Source organism: Myotis lucifugus, unplaced genomic scaffold (assembly GCF_000147115.1).
Source record: "Myotis lucifugus unplaced genomic scaffold, Myoluc2.0 scaffold_237, whole genome shotgun sequence".
Lineage (NCBI taxonomy): Eukaryota > Metazoa > Chordata > Mammalia > Chiroptera > Vespertilionidae > Myotis > Myotis lucifugus.
In genome coordinates, this window is record NW_005871285.1 from 1,547,615 (window position 1) to 1,573,963 (window position 26,349).

General features: G+C 36.8%; 1 protein-coding gene across 7 annotated transcripts in view; it reads right to left on the bottom strand.

Annotated features, from left to right (window-relative positions):
• The window catches only part of CTNNA2 (catenin alpha 2), a 962,766-nt gene extending 938,207 nt beyond the window's left edge, over positions 1–24,559 (bottom strand). For 4 of the 7 annotated variants that reach the window (XM_023762214.1, XM_023762213.1, XM_023762212.1 and 1 more), the window contains exon 1: positions 24,451–24,552. In XM_023762214.1, coding sequence (XP_023617982.1) covers positions 24,451–24,552 — 102 coding nt within the window. Of the gene's footprint in view, positions 1–24,450 lie in introns of all 7 variants that reach the window. The other 3 variants (XM_006098480.1, XM_023762210.1, XM_023762215.1) reach the window with 3 other exon arrangements.
• Positions 24,560–26,349: the final 1,790 nt, after the last annotated feature.

Here is a 26,349-nt window from a genome sequence, read left to right on the forward strand (position 1 = left end):
GGGTGGGGGTCCCCCTGGGGTCCTGCCCAGTCTGGATGAAGGGATGATGGCTGGTTTCACGTTGGCGGGTGACTGAAGCTCCCAACTGCTCCTTTTTTTCTTTTTTTTTTTTCTATTCTGGGCCAGCTTTAGCTCTGAGGCCTCGCTGCTGAAAACATCGATACAATGTTGCGGTCAGGCTGGCTGAAGGCAGGCTGACTGAAAGCCAGTTTCTGGGGTTTTGTTTAGCTTCTATATTTGCAACATAGTACATAGTTGCTTAGAGTTGCAGCTGAGAGGCCGGCAAGTCAGGCGGGGAACGTTGGAGTCCGCAGTCACTGGAGCAAGCACGCCTCCCTGTTCGCTTCAGTGCATGGCTGCCAGCCGCCATCTTGGCTGACAGTTAATTTGCATAAGGATATGCTGATTAGCCAATGGGAAGGGCAGTGGTCGTACGCTAATTACCATGTTTCTCTTTTATTAGTGTAGATATATATATATTTTTTTTAAGAATAAAAGTAAAAGTAAATAGGAGCCCTGGCTGGTGTGACTTAGTTGGTTGGAACTCGTTCCATTCACCAAAGGGTCAAGGGTAAGATTCCCAATCGGGCCAATACCAGAGGCAAAGGATTGATGTTTCTCTCACATCAATGTTTTTCCTCTCTCCCTCTCCCTTCCTCTCTCTCTAAAATCAATTAAAGCATATCCTCTGGTAAGGATTAATGAGTAAATAAATATAGTGACATTATTTTTAAAAAGTAGGTCATGGTGAAATTGAGATGTGGGTACAATCAAATATGGTATTCACATTTTTATGATCATTTACCAAAGGGCCAAGCCACTTAGCAATTTCTTACCCATTCTTTTCTGTCCTGTGACCTCTTTGAAAAGTGACACATCCATGGATAAGAAAATAGCAGACAAAGGCAGTCAATATGGAGCACATAAACTGAAGATGCAAAGATCGCCCCAAACAGTGAAGATCGAAGATGGGGGCTGGAAATAGTCTATGTTTCTCCTTGAAATTAACTGCTGCCTTCTCTCAAACAAACTAAAACTTACCCTAAAGTCCTGCTCTATATCTGCTGATCTCAAGAAGCTTTTTCTCCAAAACAACTATGTGGAAGCTCGGAATGGGCATAAAGTTTGAAAAGTGGCTTATTGGGAAATGAAACACAGGAAAGAGATAGAGGCAATTTAAGGAAAGAGAGAAAACAGACATATAAAAATAAAAGTAATTGCAACTACACAGAAAAAAGACCAATAGAAGTAATCAGATACTCAAAAGAAAGAGAGAGAGAGAGAGAGAGAGAGAGAGAGAGAGAGAGAGAGAGAAATTAAGAAAAAAGATGAGTGCCGAAACCGGTTTGGCTCAGTGGATAGAGCGTCGGACTGCGGACTGAAAGGTCCCGGTTCGATTCCGGTCAAGGGCATGTACCTGGGTTGCGGGCACATCCCCAGTGGGAGATGTGCAGGAGGCAGCTGCTCGATGTTTCTCTCTCATCAATGTTTCTGGCTCTCTATCTCTCTCCCTTCCTCTCTGTAAAAAATCAATAAAATATATTTTAAAAAGAAAAAAGATGAGTGTTTTCTATTATAAAAGGCAAACAGCCATTATTTTATTTCAAATTCACAAAAACTGTATTACTCTGCCTAAAAATGTTGAAAAGAGGGATTGAAGAAAATGTTTTCTTATTCTGTATTCACAGGAGGAGAGCAAAAGAGTTCTTTCTAGCCAGCGTCAATATTTTAAAGGACAAAATGACAATTTTTTTCTTGACATTTTTATTTTATTTTTGTAATAAAATTATATATGTTTATGGTGTTCACTATAATGTTTACTTAAAACATACATATACATAATGAAAAAATTACTACAGTCAAGCTAATTAATATATCCACTCCTCATTTAGTTACACTGTGTGTGTGTGTGTGTAGTGAGCACCTGAAGTCTACTCTTAGCAAATCTGCAATATAAAATAAAGTATTATTAATTGCAGTGATCATGCTGTACATTAGATCCCTAGAACTTATTCATCCAATATAACTGCAACTGTGTACACTTTGACCAACATCTCCCCCTTCCCCATCACCCTGCTCCTAGTAGCTACCATTCTACTCACTGTTTCTAAGTAATCGGCTTTTTTAGTCCACATATAAGTGAGATCATGCAGTATTTTTACATGTCTGACACTTCATATCATGCTCTACAGATTCATACATGCTGTTGCAAGTGGCCGGATCTCCTTTTTCAAGACTGAATAATATTCTTGTGTGTGTGTGTGTGTGTGTGTGTGTGTGTGTGTGTGTGTCTCACATCCTCTTTATCCATTGATCGGTTGATAGACACTTCAGTTGTTTCCAAATTGCGGCTATTGTAAATAATGGCGCAGTAAGCATGGGAGTGCAGTTATCTCCGTGAAGTACTGATTTCATTTCCTTTGGATAAATACCCAAATGAGGATTGTTGTGTCATCTGGTAATTCTATTTTTAATTTTTTGAGGATCCTCCACACTGGTTGGCATACTGGCTGCATCCATTCACAGTCCCACCAGGAGTGCACGAAGGTTCTTTTTTCTTCACATTCTGGCCAACACTTGTAACTTTTTAATGTGTTTTATAATAACCAACCTAACAGGTGTGAGGAGATATGTCATTTTTCATTTGCATTTCTCTGACATCTTTTATACTCTTCATACAGTACATTTAACTTACTCCCTGAAGAGCTAAAATTTTATTTTTTTACTTTAAAAAATACAAATAGGTGGAAATCGAAGTTTAAATTAACAACAACAAAAAAGATAAATTAAAGTAACCCTTTACTTGCTGACCCTGCATGGTAGCTCAGCTGGTTAGAGTGTTGTCTTGATACACCAAGGTTTCAGGTTCAATCCCCATTAAAGGCACATGTAAGAATCATCCAATGAATAATAAGTAAGTGGAACAACAAATTGATGTTTCTCTTCCTCCCTCTCTCTAAAATCAATAAATAATGTTTTAAAAAGTAACCCTTTACTTTAAAAGTGATTTTTAAAATATTGATACTTTTGCCCTGGCCAGTAGTGGCTCAGTTGGTTGAGTGTCATCCCAGGCACCAAGAGATTGCCAGTTGGATACCTGGTCAGGGCACATGCCCTGGTTGCAGGCTTCATCCCCAGTAAGGAGTGTGCAGGAGGCAGCCAATTCAATGTTTTTCTCTTATTGCTGTTTCTCCTTCTCCATTCCTGACTCCCTCTCTAAAATCAATAAAAATCATTTCAAATATATACTGTATTTTGATACTTTTATCCTCAAAAAGAAACTAACAGAGTTTAAGGGATGGATACAAGTAAAGAATAGTAAGGTTCACTGCTGTGCTATAAAGTCAACCAACCATGACTAAAACATGTTGTTAAAACAGTACAATAATTTGCAGTAGAGAAAAACTGGGGGTTGGGGAGAAGACAAAATATTCAAGCAATAAAAACTGGTTAAGCAAAATTTTCAAAGACCAATTTAATATAATATCATGCAGCTATGAAACGTCACATAGAAGAATATTTAATGGGATGGGTAAATATTCATGACATAAAGCAAACTTGTTTTTTTATCTCAATCATGTTTAAATTTTTATAGAGGAATATATTAGGATAAGTGAATATTTCAGTAGTTATTTTATTCTCTATTATCTGCTTAGCGAATTTTTGGGGGGATTTTCAACTTTTTTAGAATATACACTTACTTATATGATCAACAAAAATAAATACAGTCAAACCTCATTTCTGGAATGTCTCCTATCTCAAACAATTCGGTTCTCGACCAAGTTGTTCACAGAAAATATGTCTTGGTTATGAACTAAAACTTCAGTTTTTAACCTGACAAAAAGCATCTCAGGCAATTAACAAAGGAGACAATGCTTTTGTTGATGGCAGAAACCTAAGATTAACAAAAATTAAAAACATAAAGATCTTGGCCATTAAGAGTGCTAATGTTGCTAAGGGTGTGAAAGTGCTCACAAAACAACAATCCTGGGCAAATGAAGAGGTACAAAAACTGTTGTTGATTAGATAAAGGAAAAGTTGTTAGCAGGTGGTAGCCTTTGGGAGGCAGTGACATATGAAAAATTAATTAAAGGCTAGTAGGGTGTGGTTCAATAAATTTAATAAGAAGTAGTGATAGATTAAATGGACTGCATATAAGAAAGGTTAAAACAGGGAATCATTTGGGGGTCTAGAATATATTAATTCAATTTACATTATTTCTAATGGGGAAAATGATTCGGTTTTCGAACAAATCACTTCTTGAACAGCCTTCCGGAAATAATTAAGTTCCAGAACCAAGGTTCCACGGTATTAAAAAAGCACAAGGTGATAATGTTCCATTTATATGTTTCAAAAGTTCATTTTCCATTCTGAAAATTCTTTTCCTTTTTACGCTATTTCTATAAAAATGACAGTTTTCTTAAAATAAAGAAAATAATGGGACTTTTTCTATCTGTGCTTTGTTCTATTCTATATAACTTGATTAAATTTGCTTTAATGTTGGTGATTATTTTTAATAGTCATGAGTGAGTAATTCCTAAAACTCTGGTTTGGTTTTCTCTGGTTTGGATTTCTCTAGGGAAAGAAAAAATATTCCCTATTGTCTTTTCCTGGTGCCAAGGTTAATAATGTCTGTATTAAGATGAGGGCTAAATAACTGCATACTTTAACAACCCAACTAAGGGCTAGGGATTTTGTTAACCTCCGAGGAATATAATCTTGGCCATGAGGCTTTTGATGCCCATCAACTAGTAAAACACTTTCTAAATAACTTTTTGTTACAGGAAATAAGTATTTGTTTAGGTCATAAAATATGTATTAGAGAAAACTGAATTTGCTCTTATAAGCTGTAAAGTATAGCCTTATGCTCCCTCATCTTCCACTATATTTGCAAATATGGTTGAAATGCCTATCTAAAAATAACACATTATATCTTTATATGATAGAATCACCTATGGACATATGTCCAAAACACAATGTGAAGTTCCATCTCTCAGTGGCTAATGGACAGTAATGCAGGAATCAGATTTGTGAAAACTTGATGACTCTCATGTTGACCTTGATCTCATTGATCCTCAATTTATACTAGAAGGGCATTTCTTCTCCTAACGGCAGCAAAAATGTGTTAAGCATTTACCATGAGCCAAGCACAAGAGTTGCCCAGGAACTATCTTGTTTGTTTCCCACTGCATCTTCTCGCACTTAAAAAAGTTGAAAAGCCATTTTTTAATTTAAAAATTAGTTTTAAAATTTAACCTTGATTTCCTGCTTCCTTCAGAATTGTGTCTCCTCTTTTTGAGTTTTGAGCTACATATCTGGTAAATATCTGTGTTCATCTATCACTTTTCTGAGCTATGCTGATGTGAAGCTAGTCAAAATGCTCAAGACACAACCCAGCCTGACCCACAGTGAGGACTTCACTCTTTTCTGCCTCATATTATCTGTGGCATTTCAGCCCAGTAGATGTAAAGTAAGGAGAGCTCACCAGCCAGGTAACAACATCCACTCTTTAAGGACCAAGTTCATAGGGCAGCGTCTCCCGAGGTTCATCTCATCCACGTGCGTATGATAACCCTGTGCATTCACCATCCCAGTGAATTCAAAACTTACTAAAATAGCAAATCCTAGCAGTTCTCATCAAAAGAAAAGTTTTTCATTCTTTCTTTTTTATATCTATATGAGATGAGGAATGTTAACTAAACTTATTGTGGTAATCATTTCACAATATATGTAAGTCAAGCCATTATGTTGTACAACTTAAACTTATACAGTGTTTTATGTCAATTATGTCTCAATAAAACTTAAAAAAAAACAAGTGAGGGAAATAAATTAGCTGATGCAGTCATTTCAAATGTGTTAAATCACTAAGCTAATAAAAGTCCATGTGGCTAGAAGCAAATGAGAAAGAAATTCCATGATTTTCCAAAATGACATAAAAGAGAAAGATGTTCACGTTTTTACTATTATGAATTTCAGTTGGTATAGGGTTTCGGAATAATGTATGGTTAATTAAAGCACTTCAGATCATGCATTAAAGTTTTATCACCCCTTTCTACAGTTTTCATGGATGCACTTAATTTGCTATGCAAATGTGAATACATTAATATATGTCTTCTGGAAATAACTCAATACCCAATAACCACTCAGTATGCTAGGATTGATTATGCTTCTACATGAATAGTTAGTAATAAAAGAACTTGCTATTAGCATAAAAAGTGCAATTCATTTTCAATTGATAAAATAATATGGTATGAAGTTATCTTATGAGTCCACTTTGAGAATTTACCTTTTGTATGCCTTCCTGTCATAAAGGTTGTGAACTTGCCCCATTCCTGACAGATTGCAATAGGCATAGCAATACAGATTCTCACTTACGTTAGAGCAAGCAAGTCAACAAACTCCCAATGAGCTTAAATTAGAGGACTGCTAATTCAAAAGAACTGCAAATGAATGCTAAATAACAAAAAAAGAGCCCTCCAAAACGAGGCAAACTATTGGAAATTCATGTGAAATTTAAAATCTATCTGATTCTCTGAGCATGAATAAAGACACACCAGGAAAAACAAAAAGAAAATAAAGGAAAGGAAAGGAAAGGAAAGGGAAAGGGAAAGGGGAAGGGAAAGGGAAGGAAAGAAAAGAAGGAAACGGTCCAATGTTCTCGCCTTAGTGATCTCCCACAAGCACTTTTTTAAACAAAACAACATAGCATTTATATAGGCCCAAACAGAAGGACTCCAAAACATGAAAGCTGCCACCAGAGCCAGTACACGTTGAGCTACTCTATTGCGTAAATCATCAGATTTACTAGAGGTGGTTATGTTAACGTCAAGGGAATCCCAGACATTCGATCTAGATTCTAGGCAAAGTGGGTTTCAGTTGCTGTTCAAGTGATTTAATTTATATTTGAAGAACTCTGCTTCAGGGAAGGTGTGGCAAAGGAGTGGAAGAGTGACGTTGTTAGTTTTAGGAATCTTCCTGTCTTCCTTTAGAATCCTTCTTCAGATACTTTCCTGCCTTAAAAACAGACTAACAGGCTGAGGTCTCGGTCCTTCCTCCATCTCTTAAGGTTTCTGCAGAAAATCATTCTTGAGAGGCAGCCCTGCTGTGATTAGGTTGAGAAAATGAGAGATGTGAGCCTGAGCCCTGGCCCTGTTCAGCTGCTAAACTGACCCAAGTTCATGTGAGAAAAACAAACCCTTCTGGTGTAAGCCATTTTCATTTGGGTATTCCCATCCTTTCAGGCAAAGATCTTCACTAATGTGACAAGGAGAACTGTTTAAGACTCTTCAGCCCTGGTGACCTTGCTTATCCACGATAATGAAAGCATCGCACCAATAAGAACTGGATTTATATTGTGGAAAGGCGCAAATTGCACTAATAAACACTTCTAGAGATGACTAAAAGTTAGAAAACAGGAGAGAGAAAATAAAGTTCCTTTAGCAATGCAGCTTTACTGGAGAGCCTTCTCAATGCAAATTTTCTAATGTCAGAAATATTATTGTAATTCCCTACACTTCTCTACACCTTAAAAATAAACTATCACAAAAGGCTCCTATTGGTAAGGAAGACATCACTCAAAGGCATATGCGAGAGACTGCCTAGTCACAGGTCCCAGATAACACAGGCAGGAAATATATGTCTTTCTACCAAAGACAAAGTTACCTAGATTTATTCATTTTTATTTTTTTAAATATATTTTTATTGACTTCAGAGAGGAAGCGAGAGGGAGAGAGAGATAGAAACATCAATGATGAGAGACAATCATTGATTGGCTTGCCTCTTGCACACCACCCTACTGGGGATTGAGCCCACAACCGGGGCATGTACCCTTGACCAGAATCGAACCCGAGACCCTTCAGTCCACAGGCTGACGCTCTGTCCACTGAGCCAAACCAGCCAGGGCTATTTGTTCCTTTTTAGGACCAGTTTTTAATTTGGGCCATCATCACCTTTCAAGTATCAAAGAAGAAAAACCATGAACTATTCTCACAAGTTTGCCCTCTGTATGCTTCCTTCCCATATATAATAATACTTCACAGTATTCCAAAGATGTTATTCTTCTTTCACTTACTCTTTACTAACAACTTAATGTTGTAAATTGTTTCTCTCATGTGCTCTGATGTCCCCTAACAAAGCTTAAATCTGAACCATTCCACTTTACTTTTCCACATTAATCTTTATTTCTCCTTCTCACAGGCCTAATATTTGAAAAATTGCTAGCAAATTTCTTTTTCAATTTTATCTCCTCCTCAAGTCTGTTTATGGAAAGGATCTGCAAATAGTAATAAGGCTTTCAAGAGCATTTCCACAAGTTTCAGATGACTGAGAATACAATCATTCTATATCCTTTTAACTCTGCGAATTGTCAAACCTGCAATTTACTGGGACCTTCTTAAAAATGCTAGTGTTGATGGCTTCTTCTCTGTCTGACCACATATCACCCTGGTGCAAAATGAGCACTCCTGTTAATGATTATGGAATGCCCAGTTGTTCTTAATTGATTTTTACTCCCTAGAATTCTGCAGAATTACTACATTTGTGAAGTTTAATTATGTGCCAGAATAACATAACTGAGGATCTGTAAGTATCTAATGCAACCCAGGCTGGACACAGACACAACCTGTCTATCTCTATCTCAGGGGAGTATCAGTAGAGCCCAGGGGAAGCTCTACTGATGTACATGTAGCTTAATCGGTAACAAACAACAAGAGTCTGTACAAGTGAGTCTCCTCAACTAAAATCCAAAGACAGAAACTATGGAAGTGGGAAACTTATGTAACACAATACAGGAGTATGAGGTTAACTATGGGTCTGGCTACTCCACATATTCTAGAAAATGCCTACTACAGAGTTTGCTCAGTTTCTTGAGTCACCCACATGTATGGTGTGTTAGGACTAGGGTATTTGAAAGCAATCCTTTTGCTTCAACTAGAAAGGAACTGCAAAATAATATGTAAGAACTATATTATATTCTCATTTTAAGAAACCTGAGCAATTTCCCAAAAGTTACAAGTGTATTAGCAGAGAGTAAAAACAAAGACCTTCTCCTGTTTACACCTCCTTGGAGTACCTCCAGGAGGTATTGGCTTGTGGTGTGTCCAATTCATGGGACATGTTTTGTATCCAATTCATCATCTTACCTACACAACTATGTTTTATAAAAAAGAACAAAAAACTTTACCATGAATAAACTCACTGAATTCTAATGTCTCCCCCATAGTTGGTTATGGAACATGTGAATGGGATTAAAATAAGAAGGAAGACTTGTGCATTGGCAAAGTTGGGGCAGCATTAGTTATCAGGATCTGGGTTGTACTTACGAATTCATCCCTACAGATGAGGGCCTAAAAGATACACCAAGTTATAAAACATGTCTGTGGAGAAGAAATGAGTAGACATTTTTGAAAGAAGAGATACAGATGGCCAACAGGTACATGAAAGGGGCTCAAACATCCCTACTCATCAGGAAAATGCAATCAAACCACAATGAAATAACCACTTCACGCATATTAGGGCTGCTATTATCAAAAAGAGGTAACACATGTTGGCAAGAATATGGAGAAAATGGAACCCTTGTGCACTGTTGGTAAAAATATAAATTGGTACAGTCACTATAGGAAACAGTATGGAGGGTCCTCAAAAAATCAAAAATAGAACTACCACATGATCCTGCAATTCTACTTGTGGGCATTTATTCAAATGAATTGAAAACACTAACTAGAAAGAGATATGCATGCCCATTTCATTGCAACATTACGTATTTACAGTAGTCAATACTAAGTGTCCATCAATGGATGAATGTGTTTTGATTTGTGATGCAAAATCAAAAGGATGTCCCTCCAATGTTCCATCTCTGTCTGTCCCACCATGGAAAATCAGGGCCAGAAATAGAGCAAATGAGCAGAGATCCTGTGCCATATTAAAGCTTAGTTCAGTTCATCATTAGGTAAGCTTAGCTTCTGTTCCTGGCTTCAATCTGTTGCTTTGCTGCTGTACCCAGGCTCCTAAAAGATCCTACATTTAACCAGTGTGGCCAGTGGTGCCACGCGGCTGCTAGGCCCATGTGGCTACAATGGAGAGAACAGGCGAGCACTTGCTGGGAGCATGAATCACCAGCAAGAGAAGGAGAAAGCTCCTAATCTCCTGGCATTTTAACCAGGAACTTTTTCAAAATAACCAATCATCTCCCCAGTTTCCATGGGCTTGAATTGGGGCCAGCCCCCATGCCAATGATCTTTTTTGAGGTTTACTGACTGACCTCTATGGTCAAGCACCTCCCTTGCACCATTTTGACTTTATCTCCCTTTGCTCTATCCCTTCCCCCAGTGATCTGCGGGAATGAGGGTGGTTCCCTGGGGAGCAGTGTGACCCTGCAGCTTCCTGGTGAAGCAAACAGGCTTATGCTTCCCAGCTGACCATGCTCAACAATGTCTGACTCCCACTTTGCTTCCTTCCCCATCAATAATTAGCTAACTATGGTAACAAATGGATAAAGAAGATGTGATATATATATATAGACAATAGAATATTATTAAGTCATAATAAATAAAATCTGGCCATTTGTGATAACATAGACGGAAGTTGAAGACATTATGCTAAGTGAAATAAGTCAGACAAAGAAAGACAAATACCAGCCCGGCCAATGTGGCTCAGAGGTTGAGCATCAACCTATGAACCAGAAGGTCATGGTTCCATTTTTGGTCAGGTCACATGCCCAGATTGCAGGCTTGATCCCAGTAGGGGGTGTGCAGGAGGCAGCTGATTAATGATTCTCTCTCATCATTGATGTTTTTATCTCTCTCTCCCTCTCCCTTCCTCTCTGAAATCAGTAAAAATATATATTTTTTTAAAAACTGAAAGACAAATACCATATGACTTCACTTAAATGTAGAATCTTAGGGAGGAAATGAAAACAAATGATAGAGAGAACACATTAGTGGTTGCCAGAAACAGTGGATGGGAGAGGGGTGAATGGGTGAAGGGGGTCAAAGGTAAAAACTTTTAATAATAAAATAAAATAAATAATTTACAGGATGTAATATACAGCGTGGTGACATAGTTAATAATCCTGCATTATATATTTGAAAGTTGCTAAGAGAGTAGGTATTAAAAGTTGTCATCACACACACAAAAAATCTATTTTTATGTGTGGTATTGAATGTTAACTAGACTTATTGTGATTATCTTTTCATAATATATACAAATATCAAAACATTGTGTTGTACCCCTGAAACTAATATAATGTTATAGGTCAATTACATTTTCAATAAAATATTTATCCCCTAAAGGATGAGGGCCATCAAACCATCAGAGAACACTAAAGAACAGACATAGCTAAAACCCTTTCCTCCTCTAACTCCAAGTCTAGAATAAAAGTCCACCTCTCTCACTTATGCTCCCACAGCATTTCCTTTCTACTAGTCTTAAAGTACTGATCACTTTATCACCTTCCGTATTTTTTTTAATTTATCTTTATTGTTGAAAGTATTACAGATATCCCCCTTTTTCCCCATTGACTCCCCTTTATCCCACAACCACCACCCACAGGCCTTCACCACATCATTATCTGTGTCCAATGGCTATACATATATGCATATAAGTTGCCCTGTTAATCACTCCCCATCCACTTCCTCAGCCCTGCCTTCCCTCTGAGATGTGTCAGTCTGCCCCATGCTTCTATGTCTCTGGATCTTTTTGTTCATCAGTTTATTTTGTTCATTAGATTCCACATATGAGTGAGATCATGTGGTACTTGTTTTTCTCTGACTAGTTTCTTTTGCTTAGCACAATACTCTCCAGGTCCCTCCTTTGCTATCTCAAAGGATAAGAGATCCTTCGTTTTTATAACTACATAGTATTCTTTGTGTAAATATACCACAGCTTTTTTATCCACTCATCTACTGATGGGTACCTGGGGAGTTTCCAGATCTTAGCTATTGTAAATTGTGCTGCTATGAACATAGGGGTGCATCTATCCTTTCTGATTGGTGTTTCAGGTTTTTAGGGTATATTCCTAGAAGTGGGATCACCGGGTCAAATGGCAGTTCCATTTTTAATTTTTTAGGGGAACTCCATACTCTTCCATAGTGGCTGCATCAGTCTGCATTCCCACCAGCAGTGTACCAGGGTTCTCTTTTCTCCACATCCTCACCAGCTCTTTCCACTTGTTGATTTGTTGATGACAGCCATTCTGACAGGTTCAGTATTAATGTAAAAAAATGTAAAATAATATCTGAAAATCTATATCTGTAGTTATTAAATATCATCCTATGTGTGTGGTTAACCATCAGTGAGTTTGAAAATAGCAATGATAATTCATGAAAGCCTCACAAAGTACAATACCCAGATACTCATAGTGAATGGGTGTCTGAGAGAGTAGTAAAACCACTGAAAATGAATAGAATGAAGACAGAAAATAAAAATGAGAATACTAACCAGTCCCAAGTCAAAATCAGTCACTAGTTCTGTCACTAACAAACTTACTATCTACTGATAGAGAGTAGTTTGCAAAAAAAAAAAAAAAAAAAGAAAGAAAGAAACTAAATTTAGCATCCTTTCATTATCTATCTATAAAATTGGTCTGTGATGAGCTAAATGAGAAAACATATTACACAATTAAAATTGCAATAATGTTTAGCTGTTTTAAATTTATGACTATTTTATTGAACCACAGTGCCTAACCTTTCTGGGAAACATACTCATATGAAAAATACAGTTTAGAAACCATTTAAAAATGTATAAGCCACCAAAATATTCTGAATTTTTTAATAGGTGAGTGAAAATCATTTTTGTCATGCTGGAATGAGTCAGCTAAAGGGATTTTTTCCTCATCTCTTTATAAAATTCCCGTAGGGAATGAAAACAAGCTTGAAAAGTTTCAGTCAACAGGGTAAATTGGTAGTTCTTGTTAAATAAGCCATTGAAAACTGCAGTTTAGAATAAAATTACCATCTCAGCCATTGCCACAGGGCTCCATAGTACATTTACAATAATAGCTATATTTTGCAATATCATATTCAAGTAATTCATATATCTTTTTCATTTTTAAATTTAACTAACATGCTGTGGGAGATCTTTAAAAAAATCAAAGATTTCCCTTTCATTTTTCTATGCCCAGATAATAATATGACAACAATTATCAATATTCAGGATGATAAAGCACAAAATTACTAATAAAAAAAGATTGACCTGTAGAAATGACATTTTCCTAAGCCCATTAATTTTAAAAAATATACTTGTACAAGGCAGTACAACCTAATAAATAATTACAATTGAGTTGCTCCAAAAACACTATTTTAGCTCTGCTTAGCTTCAGGTTTTGCCTGAGTGAAGAGGAAGAGAGCAAGAGAGAGTGAGAGAGACAGAGAGACAGAGAGAGAGAGAGATTCACATTAAGTAAGATGCGCAGACCTGAGAAAAGAGAAACCAAGGAGAATTCTTGCATGTAAGGACATCGCTCCCTGAAAGGGACTCAGTGACAAGGTGTGGGCTAAAGTTACAAGTGTAAGTGTTGTCAGTATATTGATAATATCTAATGCCAATGGGATGAGTAGAATCAAGCATCTGGGGAGAAAATGCAGAAGAAAGGAAATAGGTGTCTCAAGACTAAACCCCAAGAAACAGGAACATTTAAAGCCAAGGTAGGGAAACAAGATAAAGACTGAGAAGGCAGGGTCCTGAAGCCAAGATATCCATGTTTCAGAAGGGCTGAGAGTTACCTCAGAATGAAAGAAAAACAGCTAGTCAGATTCTCCATTACTTTTCCTGGCCTTCCTTCCTTCTTAGTTGTGGGAAAACAGAGCATAGCTTTTGTACTCTCAAGCAGGCTACTGACATGCCCTAATCCGTTATCTCAGATCTCTGACAAGTTTTAATTAGTTTGCTAGTTAAGGGCTCCCTAGTAAATGCAATTCTGTCACCTTCTAGGCATTCTGATGCTTGGTGTAATGGATTTGTTGGTCACCAGCTCAGATAAGGTTTCTGTATTGTCCAAATCAGTTATGAGCAATTTTGTTTGCCAACCTCCCACAATTTCTCCCTTAAAATGTTGGTATTAAAATGCATTAAGGTTTTGTTAATTGTCCTATTCCAAGTACATAAAAATCATTATTCTTCTTGGCATTACATTAATATTTAAATTTAGTTTTAACTTCCCTTTTTCCTATTTAAAGTAGTTGATAAGAATTCACTGAGATAGAAAGTGCAAGAGGAAAAGTACTTTTAAGGCTCGAGTTTATTGCCAAACTGAATAAGAGTTATTGCTAAATTTGGGTATTCCCATGCACTTAGCCATCCAATAGGAAAAAATGGATTTTTATTTTAACTTACTCATTTGAATGTTAAAGAATGTGTTTAGGTTATGTTTGCATGTCAGTTGGTTTGGGCAAGAGGGAAGTGATGCAAACAAGCAAAGGTACAAAATGCTGACTCTACGAATACTTTGTTCACCTCTGCTTGCTCCTGTTCCTCTGTTTTATTGTTGGGAGTGCTCTCCTTCCCACACCTTCAGTTTATGCCTTTATCCTCTTACATTTCTCTCTGCACATTTTCTGTGGTTGATGTACCAGCCAACTGACCATTTCATTATTTTCAGCCCATGTTTTCCCAAGGAGCTCAGACCTAATACTCAGTCTGATTCACGTTGGGCCTTTCATTGTGTGATCTAAGTCTCTCTTTTTTTCATCTGTAAAATGGAGAAAAGAATTCTGACTTTGCCAGGTTGATGTAAATTCCTGGAAATACCTAGGATGTTATCAGGAACATAGCAACTATTCAAGAAACACCAGGGCTTTCCCCCTTTTCTCTTTAGAGGTTCTAAATTCTCTGTGGTCAGTTCCCTACTACTGGGGAAGAGCACCAGCTGACACCAGAGCAGAAGGACAAGCAAAGACAAGATGCTAATGAAAGAAATTTAGACAATTTAGTTCAGCAGCTTGGACCACTCCTATATGCAAGCCCCAAAGCATTACGTAGGAAAAGGAAACCAGGAATCACCATAGCCGGTTTGACTCAGTGGATAGAGCATAGGCCTGTGGACTGAAGGGTCCTGGGTTCGATTCTGATCAAGGGCACTTACCTCGGTTGCAGGCTCCATCCCTGGCCCTGGTCGGGACGGCAACCAATCGATTGTCTATCTCACATTGATGTTTCTCTCTCTCTGTCTCTCTCCCTCCCTTCTAGTCTCTCTAAAAATATCCTCGGGAGAGGAAGGAAGGAAGGAAGGAAGGAAGGAAGGAAGGAAGGAAGGAAGGAAGGGAGGAAGGAGGGAAAAAGCACACAAAAAAACAAAAAAAAAACACCAGGATTGGTGAGCTGAGCCTTAGTAAAATGTGGGGGAAACCCCACAACCTACTTTTTCATTAAGAGCAAGAAATTAATAAGTTGAGGTACTATGTAGAGCACTCATTTATTTTCCACTAAATGGAATTTGTTTTATTAGTATATCTAAAAAAATCACAGTGTTTAAAATAGAAATTATTGAAAGTAAATATTTTGATGGAAGATAAGTTGTTGAGTCATTGTTAATATAGTTAGCTTGAACTCTAAAACCATATCTCACTACTGAATTTTTGTTGTCCTATGCTAATGAAAAGAGAATACAGGCAGATGCAGCCTGTTAACTGTGTGTATATCTATGTTTAACAAAAGTGAACTGATGCCATGGTGCAATCATTAGCTGTAATTTGCAGTAGTTGGTCCTGAAGATGGAGAATTGACTCATCACATAGCCCATGGTGGTGAATGCCAAACACCCAGAGCTAGAGCAGTCACCACCACATTTACATGCGATGCAAGGATTTAATTTCATCAAAACATTATCCATCAAATTAATATTAATTTCAATATTTGATTTTTGTGACATTTTAGTATTTATTTTATAAACTTCTTTATGAATAAACAGATGTGAATACCTAATTCCACATTTATACTATTTTACATTCACTCAAGGATTTGGAAGGGTTTTGTTTTGTTCTTAATTTTTTTTTAAAAGGGTTTTATACATTACTCAAGTTTCCAAACATGGCCAACACAGCTGGCCTCTTAACAAAGAGAGTATCACTACCATCTGGTGGTAGACATCAAAATTTTGAACATAATCCCAAAAGAGAAATTAACTTAACTCCAGACTATATACTAGTCAATTAAACTCCTATTTCAGAAGTGGCAAACACAGTTACTGCTGAACAATCTACCATATGACCTCAATTGGAAGAAGTACTTCCAACATAATAGCTACTTCAGTTATATGGATCTACTGTGAAAAAAAAATAGCAATTTAAGAAATGTTTATATTAGGGGATAAAAACATTTTAAAACAATAAAATACTTTATAATCTTTCAATTAAATATTACTATATGTGATAAAGGTAAATTCCTAAATCAGCTCATTACTTATTCTTAAATCTGTTTTGAATACACATTATTCTTTTCTTTAACAAGGAAAGATTCATAGGTTTTCAATAAAGTTACAGTATTTTAGATAGTTCATTCATCCACAAAAAAACCCTGCTATTAAAAACAGATAAACCAAAACATTTTTTCATGCAAGAAAAATATTATCCAAAAATTAAAATGGGACTTTGTATAAAATAATTAAATAATAAAAGTAAGAAAAATACTTAGAAATGGGTTAACCATGCTATACATAAAACTGGTCAAAAAAATAAACAAACTTAATGAAGTTCATATCATTTGCTTTTAGCATATACTTTATTTGTCATACAATTTTAATCCTTTGATAAAGATGCATCAACAACTTATTGTATGTAACATTGTAGTATTACCATGGACACCATCCAAATTTGTACTAATCTTTGAAACTCATGAATTAAGCAAGAATTAAGGTAGTTCTCAATAGTGATATTATCTGGACAGATGAATAAAAGATACAATGAGACTTATTTTATAATTTAAGTTCTCTGGCAAATTCATAGATAAAATAATCCATTTTGTAAATTGTGTAAGAGTGTGTATGGTATAGGATAATAAGGCATATACTAGTTTAATTCTCACAGACTACTTCATTTCTGAGTATCCATTTATTTCTTGAATCATTTTCAGCTATAAATCTCCTGATTTTAAATCTAAATCTCCTGATTGTCTAATTATGAATGTACTAATAGATTTAACTACTGTTGTGAGTCACACACAGATGACTTCTTTCATAAGGAATTACTATCAAAAGGGAAAGAATGTCAAGTTTTTTAAGCATAAAATTAAATTTTTAAATCATACATTTAAGTATATAAAGTTCTAATTATTTAGCTTTTGAGATAATTAGTAACTTTTGACTAAAATTTAAAAAGACCCAATTATAGAATTTACTAGAGCTTAACTTTATAGGGTCCCCTGGATATTACTCAAAATAATATTGGAAAGGATTAAAGAGAGCTCTTTTTCTTAGGAGTTTCCTTCCCCATCAGGCCAATTTAGAACAGTTCATTAAACGTTAATGGTATTTTTTTTTATCAGATGCTCATTATTATTTCTTAAGTTGCAGATTCATGAAGTTCATATCATTTGCTTTTCTGTAAGGAAATAAGGAAGAAATTCCAGCAAATTCTGTCCTATTATGATTATCTAAGCTTCATTAGCTTCCTAAAATGGTTAAAGTTGAATTCCCGATAATTTCAGAGGTTTCTACTTTAGTTATCTTTGAGTAAATATAAAATGCAAGTCATATTTTTTCTAATTATTCATTAACTTTTTCTTATAAAAATATCCAATGAATTTCTGTTATACATGGCACCTATTTTCTAATAACTGAAAAGTGATTACTATCAAGTGGTAAAGAACACTGCATTAAGAGTAAATCTGTATTACTATAAGAATAGTAATAGTAATTCCCTAATCACTTTAATGCACCATCTCATATTATACCTTCAATAATCTCTTAAGGAACAGATTATTATTATCTATAATTTCTATTTAAGGGGAGATTAAGTAATCTATTCAAAGTATCAGCTTGAGTACTGTACTCACAATTAAGCCTCTTTGATTCCAAAGCCTATGCATTCATAATCTCTACTCCAATGAAAATAATTACAAAATTGCACATTTAAACAACTCCAAAGTTAATGTGCATTTCATATATGAAAAATAATTGGCCTTTTAAGATTTTTTTCAATTATAAAATAATATAATTGATCCTTGAACAACATGGGTCTTAGAAATTTCACTCTCTCCCCCTACAATCAAAAATCTGTGTATAACTTTTTACTTCCCCCAAAATTAAACTGCCCCACTGTATCTTCAGGGGATTGGTTCCAGGACTTCCCAGATACCCAAATCTGGGTATGCTCAAGTCTCCAATATAAAATGGCATAGATCAATGTATACAGCTGACTCTATATATCCATAATCCCCCACTGCAGATCGAAATGAGTATAGCCTTTTATCAAAAAAAAATCCACATATAGGTGGAGAGTTGCAATTCAAACCTGTGTTGTTCAAGTGCCAGCTGTATTTTCCTGTTTTGATTTTTAGCTGATTTAAATAAATGAAAACTATTTGTATATTTATCTTATATCTAGCCACTTAACCCCATAATCATATTAATTTTAAAGATATACAATCATATTATTAAAAAAAAAGGTTTTTATCTGTCCTAGTTTCAGCTTTACATGGTACATTCCTTTATTTTAAAAGGATGGTCCTATTTCTATTTTGAGTTTTTATTACAAACTAGAGGCTCAGTGCACGAAAGGGTCCCTAGCAGCTGCTGGCTAATGGCTGGGTACTCTCTCCCTTCCCCTGGCCACCTGCCACCACTATCACCGCTGCTGGCCAGGGCCTACCTCCCTTCCTCTGGCCGTCTGCCGCCACCACCAGCCGGGGCCTCCCTCCATTCCCCCGGCCAACCCTGCCACCTGGTCGAACTCCCAGACAAACTCCCAGTCAAGGGGACAATTTGCATACTATGCTTTTATTATATAACAGCAACATTCTATCCTATGTAATAAAAGCCTAATAGGTCGTCGGGTCATCTGTTCAACAAATAAAGGCGTAATATGCTAATGATATGCTAAGGCTGCTCAACCACTCACTATGAGGTGCACTGACCACCAAGGGACCGACAGTTGACCAGTCACTATGACGTGCACTGACCACCAGGGGTAGATGCTCTGAATAGTAGGTTAGCTTGCTGCTGGGGTCCGGCCTATCGGGACTGAACAAGACATGCCAGACATGCCCTGGAGCCCTCCTGCAGTCCCTCCCCAGCTGGCCAACCTCCGGCCCCGATCATGGACCAATAGGGTCCCTCAGCCTGGCCTGCACCCTCTTGCAGTCTGGGACCACTTGGAGAATGTCAGAGAGCTGGTTTCCGCCCGATCCCACAGGCTAGGCCAAGGGACCCCACTGGTGCACGAATTCATGCACCGGGCCTCTAGTTCATAGTATCATCTGTTGAGCTACTTAAGTAATTTTATTTTATTTCCCAGTAATAGGCTATTATTATATTCCTTTAAAGAACTGCTATTTTTGTCATATATACTAGTATATCTCTTGATATATTGCTGGATGTTATTTACTCTATTTTATGTAGTTTCTTTTTTTCATTGAAACTCAAATAGGAGATAAAACCATTATTATCCTTTAAAAAAGTTATTTTAAAATATGTTGAATTAGTAACATTAAAGTTATGATTCTTAAAATGATTAAGGAGTTATCTATCTTTTTCTATGATTGAAACAGTAGTTTAAATACACTGTGATTATGAGTTCTTTAAATGTCTGATAATTCAGCTATGCATCCATCTGTTCTGATGCTTTTTGATAACAGATCTTTAAAAAGCTTTCTAATACTTACTGGGTTATTTCAGTTTTGCACTCCCTCTTAAATAAATTTTGTTAATTTAAATTTTTATAGGAAATTATTCCCTTCCTCTGGGTTTTCATATTTCATTGGTGAAGAGTTGCATGTAATATTCTACTATGTTTCTTTTCATTTCTCTTGTTCCCAGAGTTATTTCTGCTTTGTCATTTATAATCTTATATATTTTTACTCCATAGATTTCCCACAATGTGTGCCTTGAGGAATGTTTATTGGCCATTTCAAAGAAAATCGAATATTGATTTTATTTAACCCTTTTAATGTTTGTATTCTAGTGATTCCAGTTTTCATTGTTATTAAATTCTTTCAATGTTTTTTTCTAATTTCTTAAGATAAGTATTTAGTTTATTTTTATCATTTTTCTTAAATAACAAAGGCATTTAAGGCTAAAATTCTGTACTGAGCACAACTCTTACTGGGTGTGTATATTTTGCTAGGAATAAATCACCTTTTTCATTAACATATATAGTTTATAATTTCCCTTTGATTCTAAGAGTTATCTGAAATTCTATCTTGGCCCTGACTAAGTAGCTCAGTTGGTAAGAGCATCGTTCCCATACACTAAGAATCAACCAATGAATGCATAAATGGTTGGAGCAATGAGTCAATGTTTCTCTCTCTCTCTCTCTCTCTCTCTCTCTCTCTCTCTCTCAAATAATTTGAAAAAGAGTCTTTCTTAATTTCCTAATTTTTAAAAAACATATTTTTATTTTATTTATTTCAGAAAGGAAGGAAGAGGGAGAGAGAGAGATAGAAACATCAATGATAAGAGAGAATCATTAATAGGCTGCCTCTTGTCCCCTCCTGGGGATTGAGCCTGCAACCCAACCATGTGTCTTGATCGGGAATGGAACTGTGACCTCCTGGTTCATGGGTCAACATTCAACCAATGAATCATACCAACCAGACTTAATTTCCTATTTTTTTAATAAAGTTGCCTAGTAAAGTGTTTTAGTTTCCTAATAATTACTATCATGGAATGTGGCCTATTACAAAGCTTACTTTTTTGAATTTTAAAAAAAATTCAGGCATCTTTTCCAAAGACTTACATTTCCTAAGATCAGTCTCTCCTCATTTGAAATTTTGTGATTTCTATCTATATATATAAATGCCTAAGCAACCATCTGAACATTCGACCGGTAGCTATGACGAGCACTGACCACCAAGGGCAGACGCTCAATGCACAGGCATGGAAACATGGAACAAACTGATGAATCTCAGAGAGAAGTGGGGAGGAGGTTGGGGGGGAAGAGATTAAGCAAAGATCTTATATGCATACTAGAGGCCTGGTGCAACATCATAAGATAAATATGCAATCTTATATACATGATTATCATAATAATAAAAATTATTTGCTTTTTTAAATACTTAACAATCAATTCCTGATGTCATTTTCTTATAACAGTGAAGAAATTTTACTAAGAACCCCTTAACTACTGATGTTTATTACCTCCCTTATCCATCTTTATCAGACACTGCAGGATAGCTAGCTACAAGGCACACTGTGTCACAGAATATTGATATAAACTTTATTCAATTCATAAAGTTGTATGAATGTAAGTGTGTGTATGTTTGATACAAATAGAGACTTGGTTTTAATTTTTTTTCTGCCCACATTTGGCTTTAAATGTTGACCCTGTAGTTTATCTATAATAATAAAAGCGTAATATGCTAATTAGACTGGACATCCTTCCAGATGACCTTCTGGAGGAAGCCAGGACTGCGAGGGAAGCCTGGGTCCCGGGTGCCTGCTGGCGGCCGGAGGGAAGCCCGGGTCCAAGGTACCAGAGGAAAGCCGGTGCCAGCAGCCAGGGGAAGGAAGGCCTATGCTTGTACAAATATTGTGCATTGGGCCTCTCGTATCTAATATTTTGTGATCATATATCCTCCAGGGATCATCACGTAAGGTTACATTTCAGGGAAGGAAATGTGTAGTATTGATAGCACAGCCATTATATTATGGGTAAATAATATAGGGAGAAGCCATTTTAACAATTATATTTTTGAAAGAAAGAGTTTGTTTTAATCAGGGTAGGAACACTAAAAAGAAACAGAAACCATTTAGGTATCAGAAAATATTGGAGGAATGTTAAGACCAGTTATAGTGCTAAGTCACTGTGTAAAATGTAGGAAGCATTTTAAGCATTCTATTACATTAAGTGAACAAATATAAATTAGCTTACTGTCCTTACCATTAATAAATATTTAATGCATTGTCTGCATCTGACAGAAGACTTGTAAATAATTGGACTGAAAAATACATGGAAAAGACAACAATTTTTAATTTTTAATCTTAGATTTGCTATCCTTTAGATAAGCCAAGAACAAAACCAAAGTAAAAATAAATATAAAAATGTTAAGAAATAAAATTAAGTTTAAATTGTAATAAAACATACATGTCCTGAAACATTTTACAAGGCTTATAATAAATGTGTATTTAAGAAGACACTTAAAAAGTTCTAGTAGCCCTAACTGGTTTGGCTCAGTGGATAGAGTGTCGGCCTGCGGACTGAAGGGTCCCAGGTTCAATTCCAGTCAAGGGCATGTACCTTGGTTGCGGGCACATCCCCAGTAGGGAATGTGCAGAAGGCAGCTGGTCAATGTTTCTCTCTCATCGATGTTTCTAACTTTCTATCCCTCTCCCCTCCTCTCTGTAAAAAATCAATAAAATATATTTTTAAAAAAAGTTCAAGTATTCTCTCAGTGAATGGGAGTCATATAGGTTCTTAGTAAAGTCTTTTTACAAGGCTTCCGAAAAAAAATGTTTCTGACAAGATAACTAAATACAGTTTGAGCAGTGTCCATTTAAAGAATAAATGTAATAATCATGAAAAAAATTGGGATATACATACAATGGAATATTATGCAGCTTTTAAAAAGACAAATCCTGCCATTTATGCCAAAATAAATGGACCCGAAGGGCATTATGGACCCGAAAGACAAATACCATGTGATAACACATTTCATATATGAGGAATCTAAAATAGTCAAACTTATTGAAGCAAAGAATAAAATGGTGGTTTCAAGGGGCTGGGGAGAGAGGGAAAGGGGTAGGGCCTGGTTACAGGCGACAAAGTTTCAGTGATACCAAGGAAATATTTTCTGAATATACTATACAGAATAGTGCCTATAGCTAATAATACCATATACTTAAAATTTGCTAAGAGAGTAGATGTTATATTGTGCTCTTACCACCAAACAGCAACAACAACAAAGAAAAAACAAAGAAGTGGTGTATATGTTTATGGCCTTGATGGTGGTACTGGTTCCACAGGTGTACACTTAACTCATCACATTGCACAGATAAAATATGTACAGCTTTTTATGTCAATCATAACTCAATAAATTGTTTTATTTAAAAAATTAAGTTTATGTATAATAAATACTCTGCTTACCCTCTCTATATTCACTCATATTCTTTTCACTAATTTATGCAATATTGGTTATGGCTAGTATGAGTCTAATTGTATAACCATAAAAGAATAAAAATGGAAAATATATTTACTCAACATTTACTTTATACCAGGCATTATGTTTTAATTATTGCAGAAAGGATGTGAATTTGGGGGGTGGGGGTGTCAGAGGGCAGACTATAATAAACTGAATAATTATCCACAAAGATGTCCATGTTACTCTAGGGTATCTGAGTGAGTCCAATGCAAGCATGCTGGTCCTTATAAGAGGAAGGGAGGAGGAGATATGAGGACAGAATCAGAGGTCACAGTCAGAGGCAGATTTAAAGATGCTACATTGCTGGCTTAAAATATGGAGAAAACAGCCAAATAAGCCATGTGGCCTCTAGAAACTAGGAAAGAGAAGAAAACGGATTTTCTTCTGGAGCCTCCAGAGGAAATGCAGCCCTAAACCTTGGTTTACGGACTTCTGGCCTCCAGAACCATAAAAAAATAAACTTGTAAAGCTTTAAACCACTACGTTTATAGTGAAGTTTATGGTACTTCACTATAGCAGCTATGGAAAACCAGTATGAAAGGCCTCTACTTAATTTAGGATATTTCTCAAAAATATACCATAAAAATCTTGAATTTTTACATTCATACATTACTGAGTTAATATAGCAAAGAATGCGCTTCACAAGACACAAAAGTCAACTTTTAAAAATTAACAATCCTGAGAATGTGTCTTCCATTGACAGTCATCGGCAATGTGACAACACAAAAATGGAACATGTCATCATTCCAGCATGATGCATCCTCCCTTGTAAACTAAAGCAAAAGCAACTCACTAAGTAATCTTTGCTCTGCAGCAGTCGATACAGTTCTTCCGAACTGTGCACCAGCATCCACAAGTATGCTAAGAATGGTTTATTTAGACTGTGAACCAATACTTCCAATGAGAGTCTCCTTCACCAAGGCCCCCTCTTTAATTATCTCATCAACTTAATTTAAAAAATCATGTGAAGGGTTTTTTTAAAGGCACTTGAAATCTCGTTGCGCGCTAAAATTGTCCACAGTTCAGGCAGTAATACACATTAAGTAACCAGCATTACAGCATGATTTATTCCCTCCTAAGGGTTTCTAAGGTCTGTGTAGAGTCATGATAGACATGTGCACCTGTCACAATGGGAACATACACACATGTCTTTTGCACATCCCTTACCTGTGTGACAAGCGGCTCCAGTAGCCTCTCCACTGTGAGCGTCCGGATTTCCAAACTCTTGGGGTCCCATTTTAAAATGATAGGTGAAGTGGCCGAAGTCATCTCCCTGTGGAAACGCAACTTGTCAGTTTGATATAATGATCACGGAAAGAATCTGTTACCATGGGGATTCAAAATGAATAATTCACCAAAACTCTGAACATACTTGCAGATTATCTGTCTTGTCCAGACATATCAAGGTATAGATGGGGAACTCAGAACCAGAACTGTGTGAGGTGGTGATGTTAGAATCCGATTAGAAACTGAAGGCTCCTGGAGGCATCTGTATATACTAGTGGCCTGGTGCACAAAATTCATGCACATTAAAAGGGAGTTAATTAGAGGAAATGTTTTAATACTGTTATTTGCCCTTTCTTTACAATAGAAATATCAGAGATGAAAGAAAATTAGTAAAATGTATATGAAAATCTTCCTTCTGTCAGAGTCTGGAGCATGCCGCGGGACCCAAAGTCAAGTCCTTGCCCACTCGCGTGCACCTCGAAATCGAGCGAGACCAGCCCCAGCCAGCCCCACGCCCATTGGGCAAGATCCATACCCGGCCAGCTCCACCCCCATCAAGCCCCGCCGGGCGGGGGGCACAGCCTCAGGTCCCCCGGAACACCCTCAGGTCTCCTGGCCCAGCGCCAGGATGGGGGGCATGGCCTGAGGTCCCCCGTCAAGCCCCACCGGGTGTGGGGTGCAGCCTATGATCTCCCCGCCCCAACCCAGCGCCACGCAGCCTCAGGTCCCTGCTGATCGCTCATTAAGGCTCATTACGGGAACCCTGCCTCCAATGTGGGCGCAGCCATCTTGTGATGGTGTGACAGAGTGAGGGTCAATTTGCATATTACCTCTTTGTTACATAGGATTAGACACACTGACACTGACATAATTTACTCATCCAATACTTAGTACACATATCCATGCATGCTGGAAAAGACTTGGACCTTGTCCGGGAGTAGCTTATGATCTCAAGGTAGAGAGATAACCAATGTGGGCAACAACTATGACTCAGTGTGACTCACATTGTAATCAGGGAATACAGAAAGGGCTATGGGAGAACTGAGAAAAGGATACTAAAGTCACTCTGAGGAGACCAAGGCTTTCGGGAAGCACTGTAAATGCATCGTGGTCACCAGATGAGGGACCCCATGTCATAACGAAAGGCTGCTTTGTTTTCTTCATATCATAACTGACCACTGGGAGGATTATGGTCCCTGAGACAGCTGGGTTTCATTCCCTTCATAGGAAAGATATCTTGCAAACGAGTGGCAATGGCTCTGAAATAGGTTCACGCTATTTAACTGCTCTCTGATTACCCACTGCATTTACATTCTTGTCTCATAAAATTAGTGTCCAATCAGGTTATTTCATTTCATTCTAAAGCACTCTTCTCCTAAGTACCACTGATATGCAGGTAGCAGCCGTGCACATATCAAGCACAAAATATGGTCCTGGCTCCAATAGAATCAATTATGCATTCTATCAGGTGTGCCTCTCATCGAGAAATTGACAGCTCTATGCTAAATATATTTCAGCAGCTAACCACTGGACATGCAACTTTAAACTGAACAAACTGAAACTGAAGCATTTGGTTTAATACCACCATAAATCAAACTGTTCACAGCTGTTCTCTTCTTTGGAATCAATGTCTCCACTCAATTCCATCCTTATAAATCAATACGGATGATTATTTCTATTCAAATTAACACTATAAAGAAGGCCTATCACCACAGGCACATGCCTCTTTTCGCCCTGCTACAGCAAATCCTTTTGCAAACAGACCCAACAAATTGCTTCAGGGGGAAAAAGAAAAGGCAAAAACACAGTGTGCTGGTATTTTACTTCTCTCCAAATGCC